General features: G+C 39.1%; 1 protein-coding gene and 1 long non-coding RNA gene across 2 annotated transcripts; both read right to left on the minus strand.

The window, feature by feature from the left end:
* Window positions 1–344: 344 nt before the first annotated feature.
* Window positions 345–4,270, minus strand: LOC145701084 (short transient receptor potential channel 7-like). The gene is made up of 13 exons (XM_081778312.1): window positions 4,138–4,270; window positions 3,891–3,991; window positions 3,437–3,846; window positions 1,912–2,962; window positions 1,538–1,763; window positions 1,393–1,402; window positions 1,181–1,356; window positions 1,036–1,137; window positions 840–996; window positions 748–799; window positions 572–701; window positions 458–530; window positions 345–415 (listed from the first exon to the last, which is right to left on the minus strand). The coding sequence occupies exons 1-13, from the start codon at window positions 4,241–4,243 to the stop codon at window positions 388–390; spliced, it is 2,622 nt and encodes an 873-aa protein (XP_081634438.1). The 5' UTR covers window positions 4,244–4,270; the 3' UTR covers window positions 345–387.
* Window positions 4,271–9,670: 5,400 nt separating this feature from the next.
* LOC145705262 (uncharacterized) lies at window positions 9,671–10,001 on the minus strand. Its single transcript, XR_014134572.1, has 2 exons — window positions 9,929–10,001; window positions 9,671–9,888 (listed from the first exon to the last, which is right to left on the minus strand). It is a non-coding gene; the product is annotated as an uncharacterized LOC145705262 (long non-coding RNA).
* Between the last annotated feature and the right edge of the window lie 2,254 nt (window positions 10,002–12,255).

Genomic DNA, 12,255 nt, shown 5'->3' on the forward strand with positions numbered 1-12,255 from the left:
AATAAAAACTGCATTATCCTCTGAAAAAAATCAAATAAAAAGAACCTTAATGAACTCTTTGCCGAGCTAAATCCGGTCGTGACGCGAAATCGGAAGGTTTCCAATGTTCGTGGATGTTTTGAATCTGACACGAGCGTAATTATTCTTCCGCAGTCCTCATTCCGTATTCTAATCCTCGATCTCAGCGCTTAGAAAAATTACTGCGAGATAAAACCAGCTCCAAAAGTGATAGCGATAAGAATGTAATCGTGGTCTTTTAAACGCTGCCCTGTGGTTTTCTATCGATCGACTTTTGCTTTTTAGACATGTATTTTTTTATTTGAAATACGAACTGCAAAAAAAGTGGCATCTTGAACTTTGGTCATTGAAAGTCATTTTCGTTGGGATCTAAAAGGATCCACGGCGGGTGCCCTTTCTTTAAATTGTCGTTGAACTTCTTGCTGTAATTGAATCTTACCGGTAGGCATTCTTGAGATCAGAGACGATTCCGATGACGGTTTGGAGCTGGACTACGTAATTTTTATTCAACTCTAGAATTCAATTAAGAAGATTTTCAAAAGAAGTATCCAACCGAGGAGCTCATATCGGAGACTACTGATGTCCTGCTTGATCTCTTGAATTTCTCCTTCGTTGATTCCTTCTGATTCCTTTTCCACTTGAGCTTTGATGACGTAACGTTTTACCAGACGGCGGGAAATATCCTTTTAAGACGATTTTATGCGAAAAATTGTGACGGAAAGCTCTTACCGCGTAGCTAGACTCGACAATACAGTGATCCACTGAATTTTTCTGCGGCTTTCTTAATTTTTTGATAATTTTTTTTTGTTGAAAACTTCTACCTTGTTCCAGCTCCAGATCTTGGTCGGCCAGTTTTAGTCACAACACCTGCCGAGTCCGGATTTCCTTTGAGACACGTTTTGACTGTCTCCAAAACACAGTCGACTACTGATCGGACGAAATTTGGCGACGGAAGAAGATTGAAAGGAGGGGGATTCACTAGGAGAGGAATTATATAAATAATGATAATAAGCAAACCGGAGCCAGGGCCGAAATATGATAGCATCAATTTTGATCGGGCGAATTTCCACTCGACATCGGAGTCACAGTCGATTCGATTGTATGAATTATTTATCATCGCTAGGAAAAATGTAACACAATCGTTTTCACCGTTCTATGTCACCAATTAGCATGTTCAACATGATGACCACAGTAATGAGACTGTAAGCGCCGTAGAGAAGGTATCCGATGATGCGGGAGAGGGGGTACTGGGCGAGTTCGACTCCTCGATAATCTGATAGGCCGAAAAGGGACCAAAAGAGGGTGATGAAGGTTTGCTCGATTGTGGTGAAATTTTTTCTTATTAAGATTATCATTTCATAAATTACCATGGACAAGTATTTTACTATGGACAAGTTTTAAGCCTAAATAAAGGTCAGATTATTCTTCTCAGCTCACCTTTGTAAAAATAAAATAAAGTACATACACACAAAAAATAGTCAGAAATTATGGTTTCTGAAATCATTCCTGTAAGTAAGACCATTTTCGAAATAACTGTAAAGCGCGTGTAGTCCAAACATGAAGCTTGCAAAAATCATGGCGAAGAGAACTGCCCATTTGTAAATATCAACCACGGTTCTGCCGAGAGAGATCTGAAGAGGACCGAAATGCTCGTTGACTGGGAGGATGTAGGAAATTCGGGCGAAGGAGAAGACGATTGCGATGGCGTAGAGGCTTTCGGAAATTAGCTTTTTGATGCTTTTTATCTATTTTAGTTACATGATAATCCTGACATACCATATGACTCTACTTCGTATTTGGTAGCGGAGATTATCAGATTAATAAAAATAAATATTCTATAAGGGAATAGATCTTTATGGTGTTCAAAAAAAAATCTCAAATAAAAATCTGAGCATTTTCCTGAGGGTCGTACTGATCCCAATACAATCGTTCCGCCCATTGATAAGAGTAATAAGCTTGCTCAGGCGTTACATTAAAGAGTTTTTTCCCATCACTAGTGTAGTTGTAAGCTTCGTATCCCCTAACCCCGCAGCTAATGTTGAACTTTGTAGAATTCATGTTGAAATGCTCTCCTTGCTGGTCCCACCAATCGTAGTTTCTCGAGACATTTCGGTAGCTGACGATTTTCAGAGAGAAACTGGTGATGAAAGTTGACAGCATGACGAAATCGAGGATATTCCAGAGCTGGCAGCAGTAATCTCTTGGTCCTTGCTCCCAGAGCTCTTTCACTTCGTTCAAAAGTCGGCCAAAGATATACAGCATGAGGGTGTACTCGATCCAATTGAGCTTGTTGTATCTTCCGTAAGGAAGGGTCTGATGAGGGATGAACCAATTATTCGGCTCGACATCCACCCATTCAAATCTGTCAATCGACGACGTTACAAGCAAAAGGAGGAAAAGAACGAAGCTGACGGCGTGGTTGACGAATTTTACATATGGACTGGCGACGAAAGCGCCCAATCGCGACTTTGGCATGAACCAGTGGACGACGGAAGTCAAGGGCATGCATAGCGCTAGCAAAAGAATCGCGAAGACCTTAACCCAGATCCCCGCCTGGCCAAGATGGCAGCTGTTGTCGAACCATTGAGTCAAAAGCTCGTGCTGGCAGTTCGGGTGGGCGACAAACTTTTTCACTTGATATCGAATTGCGAGCTTGAGAGTGTCCAAACCAGGTTGAGACGGATGGCAATTATCGCGAGATTCTTCTTCGAGATTGTGATTGTTCAAGATTGCGGAGACTTCGGAGTGATTCCAGCAGAGATCGAGAAGGCTGACGGAAAAGTCTTTGCATTGGTTGGAGAGCTTTTGGTACTCGTTCTTGAATTCCTTCTCGATTTCAGCTAGGTTTGCGAGCTCGTTTGACAGATAAAGGGCTGACATCATAGGATCGGGTGAGGAGAGAGCCAGGTAAGCTGGCGAGGCGAGTCCTTTGTATGCATTGATTCTGAAAAGAAGGCTCATAGTTGAAGACAAATGATCAAATAAATTCCGATTACTGCTGATATTCCAATACCTGGTGTTAATGCTTTGATATCAAACTTCAGTTATTGAATGAAATCTATAAATTTTCATAGCGATAAAGCAACATTACAGTGTTTGTTCGAGCATTATTATTGTCTAGAAATCCGGGTGGCGGGCGGCACAGTTCTGCAAGAACCAGGTTCTGTAAATGCAGAACCTGGTTCTGTAGTAAGTTTTTCAAATTGATGTTATTTGACTTTCCTCAGTGTCAGCAGTGCTGACTCAGCACATTAAACAAGGCTTGCATGACTGTTCTGACTTGTAATAATCTTGAAGTTTCTTCAAGACAGGCGCGGAGCGCACAAAAACTCTGACTGCAGAACCAGGATCGGCATTGACAGAACCGGGCCGCCCTACACCCAGAAATCCTGGTATCGCGGTACCAAAATAGACGTACCTTGACAATGAATGACTAAAACTGTCGACACATCGACTTCTAGAGCAATCCTCGCATTGGCAATGATAATTATGTGGTCGTTCAATTCTCGCTCCTCTAATAAGCAGCTGGTGCACAATCTCATATTCTTGACATTGCGAAGCCAGAATTATCGGTGTAATATCCGGCGAGAAACGAGTCTCCGCCCCGTCGTAAGTATAGAAGTCGGAATCAAGTGATCGCCTGCGCTGCTCAGCTGGGGAGATGGTTAGACGGTCTTCTACTTTGAAATCGTCGTGGGAAAGGATGGCTTCTACAATTCGATCGTAACCCTTGGAAATAGAGAGCATCAGGGCGTCGCCGATTCGCTTGATTTTTGGCTGAGCGAGGAGCATTTCTACCACTTCCAAGTGTTCATTTCCCGTTGCAAGCTGAGAAAATAACTGGGAAAAGAAGAAAAAGGAGTTGGAAATACCTGAAGAGCATTTTGGCCGATGAAATCGGTGCAGTTGACGTCCAACTCAGGGCATTCAGCCAACATTCTTCGGACAGTTGGGATGTTTCCATACTCAGCCGCTAGAAAAAGATGATTTATGAGAGCCATAATTCATAGGTAAAATTTTTATGTATGGTCTTTTTTAATTTGGATTCTTCGGAACTCAGTAAATAGTTGCTATATTTGTTATTAGGCCGTAATTAATACAAGAATTAAATAATTTTACCTTCCAGAAATCGAAGCTCAATTTCATTCTGATTAGCCGCATTCTTGCCAAATATAAACGCCGGTCCTCTATTATTCTTCGCTCCATTTCGTCGCCTGTCTCTCATCGAGCGCAAAGACACGCTTTTTGGGAATCGGTCGAAGTCCGTCTCTACTTTTATCCCGATAAAAAATAGCTATGATCTCATATGTATACAGGAATATATTTTTATATCTGCCTGTATTGGCGTAGTTTGAGTAAACGCCCTCTGGGTCTGATAACGGATAAGAAAGGTTCAAAAATCGACGTTTCTGGGTGGGATCGACCCTAGAAGCTACTCTACCTTTTACAAGAGGCTTTTTTCAAGGTTTTTATCGGTCTAAAAATTCGAGGAAAAATCGCTTTTGAACAAAAACCTTGAGCATAACAGTCTCTAACAGATCTTGTATGACTGCGCGGTCGCAGTAGCTCGAGTTTGAGATCAGTAATGCTGGTCAGATGGTGATAATATGCATCATTAATGATACTATGCTCAGATTGAAAAAGAAAATACTAATGGATTGGGCGGACCCGAAGTTCAGAACTGCCACAATAAAATTAAGGGTGTGTCTTAGCTAAATTTTCCAAAAAAAATAAGGTAATATTTGTCACCAGTTCTTCAATGCATCTTTTCTTGGCATTTTTCTTTGCCCTAATTGAGTTCTAAAAGTTAAGGCTCTCATTCCTCTATTTATATCTCGAATACCTTGAGCGAATTTACATATTGCATTCTTCTTCGCTCGAAGAAAACCAGCTTGTACTCGCTTTTTTGTTCAGAACGTGTCTACCAAGAACACAATTTAGCAAGGTTTATTCAGCAATAAAAAAGGCTATTACCATTTTATTTTTTTCATGTTGACGGGTGGGACATGCTCTTGTCAGGATAAAAATGGATATCTGTCCCATTGAGGGAGTACAGTCCGGAGCCTGGGAAAATCATATGAGCGGATTACTTTTTCATGAGATAAAAAGTTCGGTTCTTTCAGTCAGAGTCATTTTGACCCTTTGGTGAACTTTTCTTTTCACATTGAAATTCGCAAAGAGGGGTTATCTTTCGAGCAGATTTCTCTAGAATTTGGACTTGTGTTCAAGGGTTAGGGATTCGTCACTCTTAACTTGGTTCTGTGGCGGCCCCCTTATTTGGGCCTAAGGGGGGGGGGGGTCCCTGAGGTGGACATTTTCTCAATAATCCTTTAATCATCTTGACCGATTCCCTTTTAGGATCATCCAAATTCGTCCAATCTCCAAGGTTCTTCTGGTCATTTCCAAGCAAAAGCGGATCTGAAAACGTATCATAAAGAAGTTCTTTTGAAAAAAGCCGATTTTTCGATTCCCCCCGTGAAAATGGAATGCCCTGCATTCTTCCTTGTTTGTTTCTATTTTTTTCTCTTTATTTTGGTAATAAAGAAATGCTTTTTGGGAATGGAGACATGGTTTTAGGATATCTTGAATAGTTGAGCAGCTCGATTGAAGCATTATAAACATGTTGATGGGGGTGCCTAACGAGCTAGTCGGGGATAAGAGCGAAATCTAATTATTCAACTGAACATCAATATTCAGTCTTTATAGTTAAGTTGATCGGCTTTTTCTATTGATTGATTTCAATACATATGATTGTTGGAAAAGGAATCTACAGACCAGTCTTAGAATAAGGACATCTTCCATCAGAAATTCGGCGATCTGATTGGTCAAAATCAAAGTTTTTCAAATGGCAAATCAGATCTAATAGGTATCAATATTGGCCAATAAGATTGATCCATTTAACATCGAGGCCAAAAATCTTAAATATTATTGGCTTTATAAAAAATTCAGAAAATTATTTTCTTTAAAATATATGAATTACCTCCGAGAAGCCTAAAAAGATTTTTCCGCCGACAACTTTGGTCAAAACTGTCGCCAAAAATCGAGTACGATCTTTCTCTCGTCGCCATTTTTTCTACTCGTCAGAGCAAAAGAATTAAGTTTTGCAAGGTTTTGCTCTTGCAATTAAAAATGCAGAAATAGGATTAAAGTTTATCCACGTGACTTTGCCTCCTGAGCCGTTTAACTGGGTGGCAATATGTTCACGTAATACGTTTTCTATTATTCAGGCACTGCACTTAGTGGCCTTTTGATTTGATCAGTTTTTTTGTTCACTGACTTACTTTTTAGATACATTTGGCTAGGAGAAATGGGGCGACATTCGCTCATCCTCCCAGCGTAATCAGAATCAGGTGTGGCAGCTCTAGAATATGGCTCGGCAGCTCCCAAGCGAGTGTATAATGAGGGAGGGCGGCTTTGAAAGCGGCAACTCATTGAATTCGAAAATTGGTATTTCTCAAATTTTGTTTGGTCAAGTTTTTTTTGGTCAATTTCTTCTTGGTCAATTTTTTTCATTTTTTGGTCAATTTTTTGTCAATTTTCTTTGGTCATTCTTTTGTTGTCGGCTTGGATGGAAAAAAATGAAATACCTACATTTGACCAAAATTAAGCTAAAATTTTAGACCAAAAAAGCAGAATTCTTCAAATTTTCCTTGTATAAGACCGAAAAGAATCAGTAGTTCGAATCTTTATCTCCGGCGTATTCATCGGCGTAAATTTCATTTTATTACTTCTTTTCTCATTTCGGATAATTTTCTGTAGCGAAATTCTCATTTTCTTTCTTTTGTTTTTGTAAAAGTCGATGGCTTTATAAAATTGACAAAACTACCATTTTTGAAGAAAATATCGTCATTTCAAAATCATCTTAAAAAATGGACACTGAGAAAATTAATTATGAAAAAACCACTGTGATTTGTGATTTATCCGTGTCTGTTCGGACATGTCGATGAGATTCATAATGATCATCCCTTTTTTCCCGGCGCATTCGTTTTTTCTCTCTTTTTACATCATCCTCGCCGCGGCAAATATATTGGAAATGATCTAAATGGAGTCGTTTTCGACAAAAAAAAAACTAAGATGGCATTAACTACGTATAGGAAAGCGTAATGAAGATGAAAAAGCGACGCGATCTACTGTCACTGTCGCCTAATGATCCAGTATATACACTGTTGGGCACAGATCGAAATCGATACGGGAAATACGTTCATCCAAAAAGATGATCGCTAAGCAATATAAAGTGGATCATTAACATTTCTCTTCATTTTCTTTCTTTCAAAGATACCCCTTGGTAAGGCTTTGGGTTCGGGGGCTTTTTGAGTAAAATTCTCTTTTGGCGTTTCTGACTGTATATGCAAAAAAGAAGGGCTCATCTGCTCGTACTTGGGAGATAATGCGATTTGCATCTCATCATGTTATTTCGATTTTATCTGATCTAATTAGATCTAATCTCATTTTCCCCGCGACTACTGTTTTTTAGGTCTCCTCCATGTCTCCAAAAACAAAGAAAAAAACCATAAAAGCTGACTTCATTTTCGCATCTGGACTCTTTTTTCAGAAAATAAAACTTGGTTACTTAAAGAAATTCTCTATGAAACATAAAGTAATTTGGCCAATTTTTTTTGCTTTAGCACTTACCAAGAGTTATCATCGCTAGCATTTCCGAAATCGAGGCTCTCTTCTCCTTTACTGTCGACATTCCGGGAATCTTCAAACTCGTCATCGGTAGATTCTTCGACTTTCTCTTCTTTATTTTCAACCCCGAGGGTCGTAACATGACATTTGCGTGAATCTAAATGGCAATTTATTCTGACAAAACTTAAATAAGTTTGAAATATACTTTATTCTCTTTGACCATCTCTATTCTGAATTCTACTCGACAAAAAACGATTTTGTTCTAAAATGAGAAATATTTTTTCAAGCCGCCGCTAATGGATTCTATCGAGCCGATAAAGCTGCATTTGATTACCAAGGGATCAATGCTAAATTATAATCATGCTCGGGTAAAATCGACGGTGCCTACGTACCGATCAATTATTGAAAATTGAGGTTAATTACATTCATTACTATATTGTTTTTTAAATACCTGCTTCCGAAACTCAAATTGTTTAAAATTCTTTACCGAAAGGTCGTGGCGCCGTGGGAAAATCGCCGAATGTCGCCGAATGTCGCCAAATGTCGTCTAATGTTGCCGAATCTCGCCGAATGTCGCCAAATGTCGCCGAATGTCGCTGAATTTTGCTGAATGTCATCGAAAATAAGGGGCGAAATTCGGCGACATTCAGCGACATTCGCTGACATTCGGCGACACTCGGCGACTTTCCCAGTGTCGCCCAAAAACTCAAAATCGAGCTTACTAAAAACTTTACGTCCTAGAGTCTAGGAGAATCTTTGAATCCACGCACAGAGCAGATTGCTCAATATCAACTTTCCTATTGCAATTTAGAATTTGCGTACACACTTATTACCAATTACAATTTGCAAGATTGCGCCGTCGATGGGCGTATGTTCCTGTTACTCAGAACGGCTTCATGTTTTTGAACATGAAGAGCGTTTTTAAGACCTTTCTTTTTTCTTATATGCTGTTTTGTCTAGCCGCCAGCCAGAGACTTCCGAATCGTAAGATCGATAAAGATTTTTGTTTTAAAAATTTCATAGAGCAAATTCGACCGTCGAGCATCTTCTTGATGCGACATGGAGTCCCGACTGATTCGATTTTCTCCAAGTTATGGCTATTCATGAAATTTTGTATCTTAGTCGCCGTTTTTCGGAATAGTCATTTCTAGTTTCAGAGATCCTTGGGCTCTAGCCGGAGGCATTCGTTTGGTAATCGAAATTTGATGAATCATCAACGACAAATGATCCTCATGTACACCCATCCAGAGTACTTCATCGAGTAGGATTCTGGATTTTGGATTGGCAGCATCCCAAAAAGAAGATTTTTCATTGGTTTTCACTTTGCTTTAGAGATAATTTTCAATACAGTCCATTTCTTAAGTTTATTGAAGTAAAATGCAAGCAGTTAAACTAGAGAGCCTTCAACACTGTAATTGCAGCGAGCTCCAAAAAACTCAGGAGTGCAAGTGCAGTAGAAAGTCTCATCGGAGTTTATATTCAGATAACATTTTCCACCATTCTCGCATGGGCTTTTTGTGCATGGCGTTATCTCGCAAAACTTTCCACTAAAGCCGGGGAGACAGGAACATCTAGGCGGCATCAGTCTCATTTGAGTTTCCGTGACAGGGGTCGACATTTGGAATGAGCGATTATAACCTCTTTTTGGATCGACGGATGTGAAAACACAGCGACCTGAATTTTCACAAGCTCGAGTTGCACAAGATTCATTTGCTGAGTGAGCAAAAATCAGGTAAAAAGTGGAAAAAAGAATAAATAAAAAAATAAGCGCCGCAATTGCTATTTTTTCTCTTGAAGGGAAATTTCGACTCGAGGAGGTAAGACTTTCTTCTTCGATGTCAAAAGCTTTCATATTTTCAAAAAGGAGTAATGAAGACTTAAATACTTTATAACTAGCTTTTCTTCTCTGAAAGCAATTCGAGATCTACTTAGTAGCTTGAACCATTGAGTTGGAACAATCCTCACAAATTACCTTCTCCTATCTTGATAGTATCGAAGGCTCTTTTTTGATTGATGAGTTTATTTAAAGTTATTTGAAAGACAAGACAACAGAATCAAAAGTGGACCTCCTCTTTTCTATCATGATCAATGGTAGGCATGCACGACTCTACTTTTCAGTAAACTCTCGCGTATCCTTCCGGTCGCTTTTCGCCGTCTTCTTCGATTTTGTTGGGCCACTTGAAAAATCTCTTCGCGAATTCTTCCTCGTAGGGGTTCATTTCGTATTGCCGTTTGACGAAGCTTAAAGTGTTAGAATTCTAGAGTTGTAAAGAAAACTTACTCGAAGGATGTTAGAGCACTGGAAGCAGCAACAAAAAGGGATAAAAGTTTCATCTTTGGTTTCTTTGGTTTTCTTTGTCTAGCGATTTGAATGAAGTAAAAGAAATGAAATTGATGATTTTATAGGACCGGCGGATAATGCTGATTAATTATGTACTCCGCGCAAGAGTAGATTCAATGGCTGATAAGGACCGCGCTTTTAGATAGAAGGTTGTGTATGAATATTGTATTTTCAGCTCGAAAATACTGTTATTTGTGGTTATTAGACCCCAATAACGATGAAATATCAATAATTCGGAAGCAATAAAATGCAGTTTTGCGTCAAAAAAATTTTGACTCTTTAGCACCTTTCGCAAGACATTTGTGATAAGTTTTTTTCAACAGATTTTTATCAAAAAAGAGAAAGGAAAAATGGCTCGAAGCGTATCAAAATGGACCGTATTGAAAATTCTTTCAGCGTATGTCTTGAATTTTTTGTTTTTCATTAAATTTCATAATAGATTTGAAACTGCCTTTGCAATTGTGATGATTTTCGGTGACTTGTATTTGCTTCTGGAAGTTGAAGAAATGAGTTTTTTTAAATAAAAAAATAGGCTGATTTTTATAAAAAAAAACTCTTTTCAAAGTTGTTGATCAAATACTTGATCTTGGAACACCAGGTTTTCGGTCTCAAGATTTCAGCTTAGATTTTTCCCCAATCAAGTTAATAAATAATTCACAGTCCTAAGAGATTGCTTTCATTATAAATCTTATTTAAAATTCCAAAAAAACTTATTAATGGCCAATGATTGACGTATTTTCAATTGCCTGTTCCTATGACTCTGTATCGCTCCTGAGTCTTTTGAGACCTCAAAAGATGACAATGAAGAAGGAGATCTACTATCATATGCCTTCGCCTTGGATGGTTTTTTATTGACTGTATCGCTATGCGGAGTTTTGAGTTACTTTATGAAGGAGAAGATGAAATATCGATGCTTGTTGGTGCATTTTCTTGGTGGAAGCTGTTTCTTTTTATTCAGTGCGTTTTTCATTTCTATTTCTGTTAGCATCGTTGTCGCAGGAATCGGGTTGATTGACTTTGAAGCTGGTTCAAACTGGTTAGAATCAATTCAAACCCCATCAAAGAAAACGAAGCAAACATGTTCCAATGGCTCTTCGATCTCCTACAAGCGTACTCAAAGGCTTTCCTCATTATCCTCAGGAAAAATTCACAACCTTCTTAAACCTCTCTAAAAATAATTGATAAGCAATAGAAGTAGATTTGGTGAATCGCCCCAAAAAGTGTCTGGAGTGCTCTTCTTCTCCCGTCCTCAGCAGTTGCCTTTTGTTTATTTAAATCTGTTAAAGAGGCGTCTCTTGAAAATGTACTTTCTGAATACATCTAACCATCAAAATCAAGACTTTTTTTAAATATAGAATCGGTTTATCGGCGGTCGTGGGGATATACCGCGATTATCATCGAAAATTGCGTGGGCGGCCCTGATTGTCCCGTCACTCAGAAATGATAATCATGGTAGCTCAGTGGTAGAGCATTCGACTGCAGATCGAGAGGTCCCCGGTTTAAACCCGGGTGTCCCCTTATTTTTCTTTTGTAGCGAACTTTTTTTCGGACAATGATAATCGGTCAAGGACAACATGTCGGCTAAACTTTGCAGAAAAATTTCTCCTAAAAATTCCCTAACCCTAACCCTAAGATCAGGGAAAATTTTTCTGTCTGAAAAACTTAAACTTGCCGGCTCGAAATTGACAGTAACGAAGCGGAACTTCTGACAGTAATTTGAAGGCATTGAAATAAAGTAAAAGCTTCGCCGCTCTTTTTCCGTCAGAATGAAAAAGAGATAAAGAAAGTTGAGGGAAAATGATAATCGAGAATAAAAGGTAAAAAATTTATAGATTGACCGGTTTTTATGTTTTTAGACGCTTGGCTATGACATGTGATTCTCCTGGAGTCCCACCATTTATCCACGAACGAGCCGCTTATGGAATCCCTCCAGGTCCCTAGAGCTTCGTCTTCTCGTATCAATGAGTAATTTTCTAGCTAAACGGACGGTTTATACAGGAAATGCGAAATTTCTCCGAAGTCTATTCAGCCGCCAAACTGCACTTTCTCGGCGGCTTCTATGGGGCTTCATTCTTTTGGCTGGGACGAGCTACAGCGTTTTTACAATTTCTTTCAATGCTGTCAAATTTGGTCAAAAGTAACTTGAAAATATAATTTTCCCTTTTTAACTCGATTTCAAGCCCAACGTCAATAGTCACGGAAACGGTAATGCATCACCATCTGAATATGCCCAATGTCTACGTTTGCCCGAACTCTCAACACTCAAA

Source organism: Oikopleura dioica, chromosome PAR (assembly GCF_907165135.1).
Source record: "Oikopleura dioica chromosome PAR, OKI2018_I68_1.0, whole genome shotgun sequence".
Taxonomy (NCBI): domain Eukaryota; kingdom Metazoa; phylum Chordata; class Appendicularia; order Copelata; family Oikopleuridae; genus Oikopleura; species Oikopleura dioica.

What these genes read in the sequence shown, in the direction of transcription:
- LOC145701084 (XM_081778312.1), bottom strand. Translation starts at nt 4,243, where the DNA reads ATGAGAGACAGGCGACGAAATGGAGCGAAGAATAATAGAGGACCGGCG. An exon ending in TGAGCTTCGATTTCTGGAAG is followed by an intron (nt 3,992 to 4,137) that starts GTAAAATTATTT and finishes ATCTTTTTCTAG; the next exon opens with CGGCTGAGTATGGAAACATC. An exon ending in ATATTTCGGCCCTGGCTCCG is followed by an intron (nt 997 to 1,035) that starts GTTTGCTTATTA and finishes TTCCTCTCCTAG; the next exon opens with TGAATCCCCCTCCTTTCAAT.